The sequence below is a fragment of the Podarcis raffonei genome, chromosome 13, assembly GCF_027172205.1.
Source record: "Podarcis raffonei isolate rPodRaf1 chromosome 13, rPodRaf1.pri, whole genome shotgun sequence".
NCBI classification, from domain to species: Eukaryota; Metazoa; Chordata; class Lepidosauria; order Squamata; family Lacertidae; genus Podarcis; species Podarcis raffonei.
In genome coordinates, this window is record NC_070614.1 from 44,694,546 (window position 1) to 44,708,366 (window position 13,821).

At 43.0% G+C, this 13,821-nt stretch overlaps 1 protein-coding gene across 1 annotated transcript; it reads left to right on the plus strand.

Moving 5' to 3' along the window:
- Positions 1-1,764: 1,764 nt before the first annotated feature.
- On the plus strand, positions 1,765-10,430 carry LOC128399049 (vomeronasal type-2 receptor 26-like). The gene is made up of 5 exons (XM_053360306.1): positions 1,765-1,926; positions 3,360-3,797; positions 5,951-6,178; positions 7,266-7,392; positions 9,529-10,430. Exons 1-5 carry the CDS (start codon positions 1,765-1,767, stop codon positions 10,428-10,430), a joined length of 1,857 nt encoding a protein of 618 aa, XP_053216281.1.
- Positions 10,431-13,821: the final 3,391 nt, after the last annotated feature.

Here is a 13,821-nt window from a genome sequence, read left to right on the forward strand (position 1 = left end):
GGTATGAACCAGGTGACCTTATCATTGGTGGGATAATGTCTCATATCTATTACCTATTGCCCAGCATCTCCTTCCATGAACACCCATCTCGGGCCTTTATTAACAGCCCAGTGTAAGTAAAGGGCTCTTAAGTTCATTTCATTTATTCTTTCAACAATTATATCTGACTATAAAGCATTTGGTTTGCTTTGAAACCCAATGGAAGAATAAAGCCAATAATAAGATTTTATAAGACTATTTTATAACCTGCTTCAAGATTCATGGTATCTCTCTATCCTCCAGTGAAGCATAGTTCACTCGCTAGACCTCACTAGTCGCAAGGGAGATGTTTAGCATCTGCGAGCAGTGTGAACACATTGGACACAGAGCCATTGGATTGCTGTCCCCTAACCTGGTAAGCAAGGCACTTGGCTTTGGGAAGGAGTCATGGGCTCTGACAAGGTCCTGGAGTCCTCCTGCTTCCTTCCCAAAGCCTAGTTAGCACTTCCCCAGCTTTGGGACCCGGGGGGGAGGGGGGCTCTTGGATCCTACCCAAGCGAGCCTTGTGTCTCCTTCCTTAAGCCTGGCACAGCTTTGCCCACCTTTAGGAAGGGCCAAGTGGGTGCAAAATTTTGGCCTTGCCCAGGGAGCCATAGTACCAAAGTCTGCCACTGTCGGTCAATCCCATATAGCTAGTTTTTAAAAGCCAAGATAGGCAAGGGTCATGGGCTCCATTGGGCAGCTTCATTTCTCGAATCCCATTCACTACATCCTCAGGCCACGATAATCTAAACTGATCCAGCAAAGATGGAACAAAGAGGACACATTTTGTGAATACCATTTGACTGGCGCTAATCATGGTATGCAACTCTGAATCTGATTGATTCCATCCCTAAAGAGTTTCTAAAGTTATAATAGCAGGTTGCTAACGTTATAAGAAAAATGCTCTCCTGGCCAGATAACAAGTGTATACTCAGCATTGAAAAGCTCTTCCAGGCAGCTAGTTGTGGACACAATTGTGGTGAAGAAGTAAGCTGTCTTTACCACTGCCCCTTCCCTTCCATTACCAGGTACAGAAATGAAACCTCAACCATGTTTGAGCTGATTCTGTTTCAAATCACCTCCACTTGCGCTCTAGTCATTGATTCTCCTGCCCACAGTAATATCACATGGCAGCCTTGCACTGGGGAGATCTGGGTTCAAATCTACATTTACTTGGCCAGCTACACCCTAGGGGCTTTCATGACTATGCAAGGGGAGAGAGAAAAGCTATGAAAACCAACTTGAGCTGCTTTGTTGAAGGATGGAATAAAACTGAAGGCATATCTAAATTATTTTTATTTCATACCAGTTTGTTTTGGTAGGGACAACAACTGACAAAAGGGGTTTAGTAATGATGTCAATAACGGCGCATGTTGCTAGTGATAAAAAGCAGCATGGTTAGAAAAACAAGTGAAGATCACTTCTCAATATATGTGTTCAGAAAAGTAAAAAAAATCTGTTTTGGATGGAAGAGAGATCCAAACATTAGCTCTAAAGGCAGAAAACAATTTCTATATTTCCAACATGATTTAATTGAGGCAGTTGTATCCCTCAGATCTAGGTGTTGTGCACTGTTTAATTGCCCATAAAATAATAAGGCACTTTATTTGCAGAGTGACGACCAAGTCCTACCAACACCTCCTGGCCTTGGTGTTTGCTGTTGATGAGATCAATGAGAATCCCAAGATCTTGCCCAATGTCACTCTTGGATTCCACATCTATGATAGCTATTCTGATTCAAAGATGGCCTACCGAACCACTCTGGATCTGCTCTTTAAATCACATCACTTTGTCCCCAACTATAAATGTGGCATTCAGAAAAATGTAGTAGGAGTCATTGGGGGACTTAGCTCTGAAACCTCCTCATCCATGGCAGATGTCTTCGGTCTTTACAAGATTCCACAGGTAGAATATGGGTATTGAAAAATTGGTATTTCATATTACAATTCACTCTTTTCTCCTTCCAATAGGAATCTGTTGATACATCAATATGAAGTGGTAAAATGGAAAAGGGAAATGGGTTGCCATATATGGATATATTTTAGGGGGTATAATATTAGTACCCAACAATGTACATGAAATGACCCAGGTTCTATAGAATGTGTGTACAGTATATTTAATGGAAAATTGTTTGAATATTCCAGTTTGATAAATTTCACATTACATCATTCCTGAAAGCACTGCCCTAGCTGCATGAGAGGTATACCAGTCCCAATTTATAGTGATGAAGCTTGCTTTTAAAAAAAAGGTAAAGGACCCCTGATATTTAAGTCCAGTCACAGACGACTCTGGGATTGCTGCACTCATCTTGCTTTACAGGCCAAGGGAGCCAGCGTTTGTCCACAGACAGTTTTTCCGGGTCATGTGGCCACCATGACTAAGCCGCTTCTGGCGAAACCAGAGCAATGCACGGAAACACCATTTACCTTCCCGCTGGAGCAGTACCTATTTATCTACTTGCACTTTTTGGCGTGCTTTCAAACTGCTGGGTTGGCAGGAGCTGGGACCAAACAACTGGAGCTCACCCCGTCGCGGGGTTTCAAACCACCGGCCTTCTGATCGGCAAGCCCAAGAGGCTCAGTGGTTTAGACCACAGCACCACCCACGTCCCCCTGAAGCTGGCTTACAAAGCCATAAATAACTTGAGACAACAATGTCCCTCTCCCTAGGAATCATATGATCCACTCCCTGTATACGTATGATGATGTTTAGTACTGTCCATTTTCAGAAGCTAATCAAAAACAAATTTCTTGTTATTTTTGAGGCATTTGGGGAGGGATATAGTGTTACCATATGGTGTTCTTCTGCTGCATTACTAGACTTCATATTAGTTGCCTTAATTTTTGCTGGTATTTTACTTTTATAGGATATGGTTTACTGTGGTCAAAAAAAATAAAATGTACAATATGCAGGATACATACAGGATTTCCAGGAGATCCTCCCACAAGATTTCTTAGTAGAAATGCCATCAACCTCTCTCTACAAGGGTTTTAAAGATTATAGACAAAAGATCCTGATCAATTGCTTGTATTTCTCCTGGTCCACTTTAGAGTATTGTTGAAGGCACTGCAAGGATAAAAGCTCTCCTGTTCCTGGAGAGAATCTGTGTGTAAAAGTATGCAGCTGTGATGACTCTCATAATAATAGGAATTAATATCTACAAAATTAAATGAGCAATATTGTTTGTTTGGTTTTTGAGCAATATATTTTCTATGTAAATGGGGGTTGGCCATGGCGAAGATTAGTAAATATGGGATATACAGGATTTATACTCAGATAAATGAGTGTGTTTTGAATTCTTGTTTTCACATGGAAAGGTTTGACTTTTTCCTTTTCAGATTTCATATGGTTCATTTGAACCAGCCACAAATGATCAAATCAAACGTGGTTTCTTCTACCGCATGGTCCCCAATGAAGATCTTCAGTATAAGGGAATTATCCAGTTACTTCTGCTTTTCGGATGGAAATGGGTCGGGCTCATAACTCCAAATAATGAAGCTGGAGAACATTTCTTGCAGATCATTGAACCAATGCTTTTCCAGAATGGAATCTGTTCAGAATTCACCGATAAAAATGAAGAACTTCCACATTTCACTGGTAACATACTGGATATGCTGGATGACACAGGGATTTTGACCCCATCTTTCATATCAAGCAAAGCAAATGTGGTTGTTATATATGGAGAATCTATTTTGTGGGTAACTATTGCTATAGAGGCAAGGAATATGATTCAGCTGCTATTGCCTCCATCTAAGAGGAAGCAACATGTAGGAAAAGTATGGATTACAACAGCCCAAATTGATTTCTCATTAGCTTTTTTTAAAAAACCTATTGAAATAAATATACAAATATGCCATGGTGCGTTCTCCTTTGCCATTCACTCCAAGGACATTCAAGACTTCTCAGACTTTCTGAGGAATGTAAAGCCTTCCTGGGCAGATGTGGATGGTTTTACCAACGATTTCTGGGAACAAGCATTCATGTGTTCACTTTCAAATTCCACTGGGTCAGCAGACATATGTACTGGAGAGGAGATGCTGGAGAGCCTTCCTGCACCATATTTTGAAATGAGCATGACCGGTCACAGCTACAGTATCTATAATGCTGTCTATGCTCTGGCACACGCCTTACATATTAGGTACTCCTCTGAAGCCAGCAGCAAAAGGATAAAGGGTGGAGACAGACTCTCTTCTCAGAATGTAGAGCCTTGGCAGGTAACTTATAAAGTGTTCACCTTGCAAAGTATTCAGTGTTGTGTGCTGTATTGATCTATAATGTGAGTTGGCATTCATCTATAAGTAAATAACTGAAAGTAATATATACATGAAAGATAAACATTAATTTTTTTTATTTCCTACAATTACACTAAACAGACTTTAGATTACACAGACTTTCATAAGTGACAGAATAGCAGCAACTACTTGAAAGGTTAATAATTGTTCTAAAAATACGCTGCTATATAGAACTGGCACTGTTCCAGTATTTCAGCTGGCATTTAATTAGACCAGTGGTTCCTAATTAGCTAATTAGTGAGGATCCACTATTTTTCAAAAGCTAAACCATGGAACCTCTGCTTTTGAAAATTTTGATAACTGTAAGGTAGCAAAGCAATTTTAAGAAGAAAATGTGGGGTAGCCCCAAATAAGTAGAGGATTTTTAGTCTACTAAAAAACAGACCATAAAATTTGTGATTTTACCATGCAAAAATGACAAAGATTTAGTTGGAGCAGAGACCAATTCAATTTTATTAAAACATAGTACAAATGAACAAATTTTGACATTTCTAGCAGCTTCGAAACCTTTATGCATATATCTAGCTCTATCTATCTATCATCTATCATCTATCTATCTATCTATCATCTATCTATCATCTATCTATCTATCTATCTAATCATCTATCTATCATCTATCTAAGTAGGAAACAGGCAGAGGGTCTTCTTGGTAGTGACGCCTTCCCTGGGTAACACCTGCCCTTCAGAGGTCAAGGAGATAAAGAACTACAAAACTTTTTCTCCCTCCCACTCTCCAATTTAAAGAGCACTAAGAAAATGTGTCCAAGGTTTTTCCCCCAATCCCACCTCGCTTGCCATCCAGCGACTCTTTCACAAGTTTTCCCCCTGCCAGATAGCAGGAATTGGCCGCAAGCAGAGGCTGAATGATCCCTGGAAGGTTTTCCCTGTGCAATTAACAAGAAAAGTGAGTACCCCAGCAGGGGATGGTACTGCAGACCCCCTGGGTGTGTTCTGTGGAAACTCTGGGGTCCCCAGACCTCTAATAGTGAACCACTGAATTAGACAACTTGTTGTATGAGGTTAATGGCATCAATTGGCCAAGTGGAATGTATCTGAAGCTGTCAAAAATGACGCTTTGGGGCCACCTGCACCATGTTCCTCCCCACATTGTGGGTGTCCCATGCACATGTGTGATGTCACATGCTCCATGTGTTGTCACACACTGGGAGGAGCCCCAGCTGCCCCCTCCAGGCTTTTCAGAGGCCTTTTTAGGGTATCTCCTAATGGCCTTCAGAGTCTATAAGGGGCTTCATCGCCCCTTCCCACTGCTCCATAGGAGCCCACTGCTGTAGCAGGCAGGCCCACCAGAGCCCTTCTGGCTGCAGAATATTGAGGGGGGGTCTGACCCCCTCATTGAACAATTTGTGGGTGCATGGGCATATGCCTATCCGCATATAAGACGAGCATCGTCTTATACATGGAAAAATGTGGTACCTTCTGTTTAAATACTTTTTAGCTTTCCAAACCATTTTACAGATTTTAAATGACAGTACCCCACCTTACTTATGCTCGTCTATGATGGTAATAAAAAAAGATTGCTTGAATAGGATAACTCTTGTAGAAAAATAACTTAAATCCTTCTGGGATTTAAGACTATTACAACATTTTCTAGGACTTCTGAATCTCTTTCCACCTAGGTCCACTCATTGCTACAAAGGATCTCATTCAACAACAGTGCTGGGGATGAAATCACATTGAATGAACATGGAGAAATAGCAGCTGGCTTTGATATTGCAAACCTGGTCACTTTCCCAAATAATTCCTATGTCAGGGTCAAAGTCGGAAAGCTGGATCCTCAGGCCCCTCCTGGCAAAGAACTCATCATTAATGGGAACGGAATCCAATGGCACAGAGTCTTCACTCAGGTAAGGAAATCACTGTGGGGGGAGGTGCTGCCCAACTGCTGCTGCCACTAGTAATAATGCTGCTACTAATAATTTTATTAATAACAAATGAACCACATAATCAAAAAGAGCAATATGCACAGAAGACATGTCACACCAAGAAGGACCAATGGCTATCAGACAGTGTTGTCCAACATGCTTGTTGGTCCAAGGCGGTATTCCGGTTAGTAGCATTAGATAGATTGCTAACATTGTAATCTTCTGGTGCCTCTTGTAACTCTAGTGTCAAGATGGAATGCTAGAAGCTGGGATGTACGTAATTGTGTGTCAGGTTGGCCCCTGCCACAGGCCCGGGCCCAGGGGGAGCCCCCCAAATCATGCCTTGCTCGGAGTGGTTACTAGCCTGGCTGCTGATCCATATACTCCATCGGCTGTGGGCAAGGCGTGCAGGCTCCTCTCAAAGCCTCATGTTTCTGATTTATTCAACCCAAGGCTTATCAGCACTGGTTGCCAACAAAATCATATATTTTTTAAAAAGGTCATTGGAAAAATGTTGGAAATATTTCTTTTGGAAAAAGTCGCAACTTATTTTATGTACGCATTGTATTGTAGTTCCCAGCTTTTTATGAAGTTGGTTTTCTAAAACCAGTCCACCACAACCCCAATACATCTGCGCACCATCTTCGCTGCCTCTCTTTTTTCCAATGGTATAAGTGATAGGGCTGTCCAAATAGGAGCAAAACCACAGTAATTCACTACCTCCAAATCCCAACTCCTTGAAGCTCACTAAGGGGAGATCAAGTGAAATTACAGCAGCAAAGAGCAGGAGGCTGTAGTACCATGAAAAGAAATAACCAGTAATGTATTAGATCAAATTATCTGATGGTTGTAGCAATGGTCAATCTAGGTATGAACATTGTAATCTTCTTGTGTTTGTATGATGCTTAGAACTATAACTTTTTCTCCCACTGTGTATGTGCTGCTTTGGCACATAGAAAACCTATAGTTAACATTTCTGGCCCTCCTACTTACTGGTAGATCACCTGATGTTACATGAATCCCCTAAAATATTGTCTTAATATTAACCTCTTCGTGTCTTTTTGAATAGGTGCCACCCCTTTCATTATGTAATGCCAACTGCCTTCCTGGTTATGAGAAGAAAAAGAAGGAGGGGAAGAAGTTCTGTTGTTATGATTGTGATCCATGTCCTCGTGGGATGTTCTCAAATGAGAAGGGTGAGAGATGCCATATCACCATATACAAACTATTATAGTAAATTCTGAGCAAATTGGCAATGAGGTTTGCTCTGTATGGTCTCAATTAATATTGTTTATTAACAATACAGTGGTACCTTGGGTTACATACGCTTCAGGTTACATACGATTCAGGTTACAGACTCCGCTAACCCAGAAATAGTACCTTGGGTTAAGAACTTTGCTTCAGGATGAGAACAGAAATTGTGCTCCAGCGGCGTGGCAGCAGCAGCAGGAGGCCTCATTAGCTAAAGTGGTGCTTCAGGTTAAGAAGAGTTTCAGGTTAAGAACGGACCTCCGGAACGAATTAAGTACTTAACCCGAGGTACCACTGTAGTAGAATAATCTCCCTTCTGTCTCTGTAAAAGCTCCCACTATGAAGAAATTATCTTAACCTTCAAGACAGTATACCATGAGGATGTGACCATAATCTGTAATGTAAAGATTTTCCATCAGTATACCTACATACATTGATATTCTAAACATTACAAGTAAAGGTAAAGGGACTCCTGACCATTAGGTCCAGTCGTGGCTGACTCTGGGGTTGCGGCGCTCATCTCACTTTATTGGCCGAGGGAGCCGGCGTACAGCTTCAGGGTCATGTGTCCAGCATGACTAAGCCGCTTCTGGCAAACCAGAGCAGCACATGGAAATGCCCCTTACCTTCCCGCCGGAGTGGTACCTATTTATCTACTTGCACTTTGATGTGCTTTCGAACTGATAGGTTGGCAGGAGCAGGGACCGAGCAACAGGAGCTCACCCTGTCACGGGGATTCGAACCGCCGACGTTCTGATTGGCAAGTCCTAAGCTCTGTGGTTTAACCCACAGCGCCACCCGCGTCCCATTCTAAACATTACTGCATACAATATTCTCTAATTTTTTAAAAAAATTATATTTTTATTGAAGTTTTCTTGGTTTACAAAGGTATGTGCAGTGTCTCTTTTTTTCAAGTTACATTTTCCATAGGTCAGTTCATTTGTTGAGACATTAGGGTTACATTAGGAAGAGAAAAGGGGGGAAGAGGTGGAGGGGGCCATGGTGCGTGGCGGGTGGGGTCAGGAGGTGATATTTCTATTTTGCTTAATGTATGTGTGGGGTTTTGTGTCAGCGTAGATTGTGCAGGTGCTCTTTGCTATTCGCATGTGTTCCTTTGGTGGTGAGAGAGATTGGGGTTGGCCTAGGGTGCAGTTGCTTGCTTGTGGTTGCTTGTGGTGAACTTTGTTTTCATGTGTGAATGTGGGTAGGTGGGTGTTTTGGATCAGGTAACCATATTGATTCATATGCTGTTGGTGGATTTTGTCATTGTCTTGTTGGGCTGTGTATGTGATAAAGGGGAGCCATACCGGAGTGAAGGTATCTTCTATTGGTTAATTTTTCTAGTAGTGCTGTTTCCCATACTATTTGGTACCATTGGTCCATGCTTACTCCTGACAGGCCTTTCCAGTGTCTGACTATGATGTTTGTGGTTGCTGAGAGTAGGTGGGTTATGAGTTCTTTGTGATGTGAGTGGGCATTGTTGTCTTGGAATATGTTTAGTAGGGCCAGTTCTGGGGTGATTTTTAATACTTGCTTAGTTATTTTACATTTCTTGTATGGCTGTTGTCCAGAATAGTTGGATTTTGGGGCATTCCCACCACATGTGTAGGTATGTGCCTGTGGAGGTGCACCCTCTCCAGCATTTTGGTGAGGTTCCTGGGTGTATTAGCGCTAGTTTCCTTGTTGTTGGGTAATATTCTCTAATGTTTAATGCAGTTTCTCATTGATGGTGGCTCACTGCTGTGCTGCCACATTTTAATAACACATTTTCATGATATACACCATGAGTGTAGATCCGCCCCTCTGTTTTGATGCAAAAAGACATAAAAATTGTACATGCATTCTGCCCTGGAAGAAACCAAGGTTTTGGGGGAGGGAGGATGGGAAAAAATTGGGGTCTTTATTCTAAGAACAAGGTTCCTTGGGAACTTTATCTTCAAAGCTTCTAGGGCACAAGCATTTCGACTAGAAGTTTTGAAACTTATCCTCGTAGAAACACTACGGTAAGGGAACTCATGATTTAAAAAAAACTCTTAAGCATATACTGGATTGTTTCCAATTGTCATACCACCTTTTTTCAGGATTGGAAACCTGTGCCAGATGTCCTCCAGAGCAATATCCAAATGAAGAGCAGAATCAGTGCATTCCCAAGAAACCACACGTCCTAGGCTTTGGGGAAACTTTGGCCATTGTTTCAACTTTCTCTGCGCTTTTATTCTCTCTTATCACAGCTATGGTACTTGGCATTTTCATTAAGCACCGGGACACTGCCATCGTCAAAGCCAATAACAGAAGCCTCACTTACATTCTCCTTGTGTCCCTTCTCTTGTGTTTCCTCTGCACTTTGATGTTCATTGGAACACCTACGGAGGCAACCTGCCTCCTCCGACAAACAGCTTTTGGCATTGTCTTCTCTGTGGCCCTCTCCAGCATCTTGGCCAAGACTATTTCAGTGGTTTTGGCATTCATGGCTACCAAGCCAGATTCCACAATCAGGAAGTGGGTAGGCAAAAAACTGGCTTACTCCATCGTCCTTTCCTGCTCTTTGATTCAAGTGGGAATCTGTGCCTTCTGGCTGGCAACCTCTGCCCCATTCCCAGATGTGGACATGCACTCAATGACTGAAGAAATTATATTCTTATGTAACGAAGGGTCAGTTCTCATGTTCTATTGCGTTTTAGGCTACATGGGCTTCCTGGCCATTATCAGCTTCACTGTGGCCTTCTTAGCCAGGAAGCTGCCTGACAGCTTCAATGAAGCTAAGTTCATCACCTTCAGCATGCTGGTCTTCTGCAGTGTTTGGTTCTCCTTTATTCCCACATACTTGAGCACCAGAGGAAAATACATGGTGGCTGTGGAGATCTTCTCCATCTTGGCTTCCAGTGCTGGGCTGCTGGGTTGCATCTTTTCCCCTAAATGCTACATTATTGTGGTGAGGCCTGAGCTGAATAACAGAGAGCAGCTGACACGGCGAAAGACGTAAATAACAGTATAGTTTGTCATTTCTGTATTTAGACTCTGTAGACTTGTTGGCATGGTAATTTCACTGTGTGTTTTTCCAAGAAGGGAAGTTAAATGAAATGATGAAATTAACAGAAGAGAATTGTCTTATCCAGTGCTTATTTTATAAAAAGGAGAGAAAATGTTTAGTGGTACTCTCGTTTTCCTATTCATATTGAAATTCTGCCCCTTAATAAGGCCAAACTTAGATTCACAAAATGTTTAGGGTTATGCATCTTCCTGCATCCCCTCGGGGGGAGGGGATCACTGGTGTTATCATATATGTTCTTGATATCCAGCATTGTTGCATATGAGATGTAAATGAAACAGGACTATGTTTATTTAAGAAACCATGGATTATATGCAAAAACTTTGAATGCCTATACATTCCGTTTCTCTTCTTCTCCTGCATCCAAAGAAATGCCCCCCAAGAGGCCCTGAACATCTCCTGAGGAGGAGGTGATGGGGTACAGAGAGAAGAGATGAAAAGGAACACAAAAATTTGAGAAGCTGTCTTATCATGAGTCCATGAGTCTATCCAGCAGGGCTGTGCTCCAGATTTGACCATGCCCCAAGCCATATTGTCCCTATTTTGGGTGACCGTCTATTAAGTTCATGTTAGACAGCCATAAAATTGCAGCAGATGGGATCTGAGATACTTTGTCTTCACTATATGCCTAACTGCCCTAGCAAAGAGGCTGAGCCATTTCAAAAAGTTTGTGCAAGTAAATGAAGGGAGCCAGGCAGTAAAGATATTTTATGTTTAGGTAAGGATGAAGAAGAAGGTAAGAATCCAGTAGTAACGGCCAAAGATTGTTTGCCCACTGCCACTCTCAAGATTCAGTTTCCAGCTTGTGTCATCACACCTCAAGGAAGCCAATCAAGAAATGGCTCTATGTTCATTACCAACCCAACCATTCCCCTACATGTACTGATTATTTTAAGAAATGAATGGAAAGTGACAATTTCATGGTAACAGTAATTCTATTAAATCATGGGTCAAGTTTTGTGTGATTCATTTTGAGGAGCCTACATTTATGTATGTATTCATTTACGATGTTCATTATATGTGGAAGCAGAACATTTAAAAGTGCTGCAAACTGAAAATCACATGGGCATTCCACTAGAAATTCCAGGCACAAAAAGACACCTCTAACCAATTTTAGAATTCCCAGTATAAACCTGGATTTCTACACTTCTGGAATCTCTTAACTCAATCGACATAAGACTGTGCAGGGAGCCAGGAAGTGACTCACCTTGCCATATGTAGAGACTGTTCCAGATTCAGAGGTCTCTAATACCTAACATACCCCTAGTGAATCAATATCACCCTAGCGGTGGAGCCTTATTCTACACCCCACTCTTATTTGCACCAGGAGTCATCAATCTGTGGCCCTCCAGATGTTGCTGAATTGCAGCTCCCACCAGCTTACAACAGACCATTGCTATCAAGGATGATGGAAGCTGTAGACCAAAAACATCTGGACGGCATAACAGTGCCTATCAGTGCCTTACACTGGGGTGCCTTGAATGATGGTCAGGGGTGCCACAGACAACACTGACATCTGTTCCTCTTTCCCTCCCTCCCTCCTCTCATGCCCTCTTGTGACTCGGTCTCCCCAAAGTTTCCACAGCATTGGCTACATGCTCTCCAGATGAATGGTGTCTCTGGGACTGGCCAGGGGGTGCTTCCTAGCAGTACGGCTGTGTTAGGAGGTACCCCTGTTTGGGGTAAGGGGGCAGCTCAGAATCCAGGGTCAGCAGCATCAGCTTCCTGGAGGACTCCCAAGGAGAGGGCAGAGGAGAGGAGGCTGAGGGAAAACACCACAAGGGAGGGTGTTTAAAAAATGGTGAGAGGCTGCCAGCTCTGCAGGCAAGGGGTAACATAACTGGGGTCCTGAACCTCACAGGGGTGCCACAGAATGAATGTAGGTGGAGAAGCGACCCGTGGACTCAAAAGCCTCTGCCTGTCAGGCTGCCAGAAAAGCCCTTCCATTTGTGGTTCAATGCTGTAAGCAGAAAAAGTCAGGGCTTGAGAGTTATCAACTTCATAGCTCAGTAACCAATGAGACATCACATGGCACATCCATGAGCTAAGCAGGTCAGTTGCAGAAATTAAATTCCTGCCCCTTTCAGAATAATTTTTTATTAACCGACCAATCACATCAAATCAAACCAGATTACATACATTCCAAATTACAAAGCCGAATTTCAAATTTTTGTTGGGGGTACCCATATTTCAAGTTCCGAAGGGGATCCAATCAACTTCTTGCTTCTTGCTGCTGTTTTAATGTCCACAAATCTAACCATATGATGTTCACTGTACTATCCAGTCCTTTCTTATTGTTTTTCCACATCTCATGTTGTTATTTTCATATATTTTTCCTTTCTCCTTGTGACCTCTGATAGTCTCCACAAGCTGGTTAAAACAGTTTGTAATCCTGCGTGGATATTGTGGTTCGAGGACCCGACCCCCGCGAAGTGAAATGAAGACACAAGGACAAGTGATATAAGGTTGATGGGCTAGAAAAGGCCACAACTTTATTGATTACAGCAATGAAAAGGTATTGGCTTAGGCATTGGATCGAAACAAGTGGGTTTATTCACCAGTAGGTGGAGCCTGTTGATGCTAATCCAACTATAGGCTCACCCCTGCTGTCACCGAGGGTCGTGCCATGGCCTCCCGCCAAGCAGGCATCGGACAGAATACACGACCGCCAGATTCCTTTAACGGAATACCCACCATATTGAAGGCATAGGCGATGGCCACACCTAGCACTTCGACACACAACACATTATTCCAATGCCTAACCTACCCACCAATACCACAAAAGTTGTGACGATTGCTACGAGGTAGGCGAAAAAACCAAAAAGCCTAATGCCAAATGGAAAAACTCCTACCAGGCCCCCCGGGCAACCAGGGCGACCAACCTAAGGTCCATAGCAAGGCCAATGACCTAAGCCCTAACTCAAAGGGAGTGGAGGGTGGGTGACTTGCGATGGGACGGTGATGAGGAATGAGGCCAGGGAGAGGCTGGCACTGCAGCAAAAGGCTGCTGAACACGCCCCCTCCACGGCACCTGGTTGGGTGGCCATCGGGGGGGCGTGAGTGCCAGCCAGGTGAGCTGGAGGCAGGGGGCAACGCCCCCTGCTGGGCGGTGCTCGGGCTCCCGCCCACAACCACTCCCCTCTCTTTCAGGGAGGAGAGTCTTTATTATTTTTTTATCCAGTAGTCATATCCAGACGTTTTCCATATAACATCGCTTCCATACATCAAAACAGTCTTAGCGTCATTAATCTTCACCAATCTGCCTCCTTTCTCAAACCTCTGAGGAGATTCACCAGGAATGCAGTCTGAAAACAAGTCCGTTCCT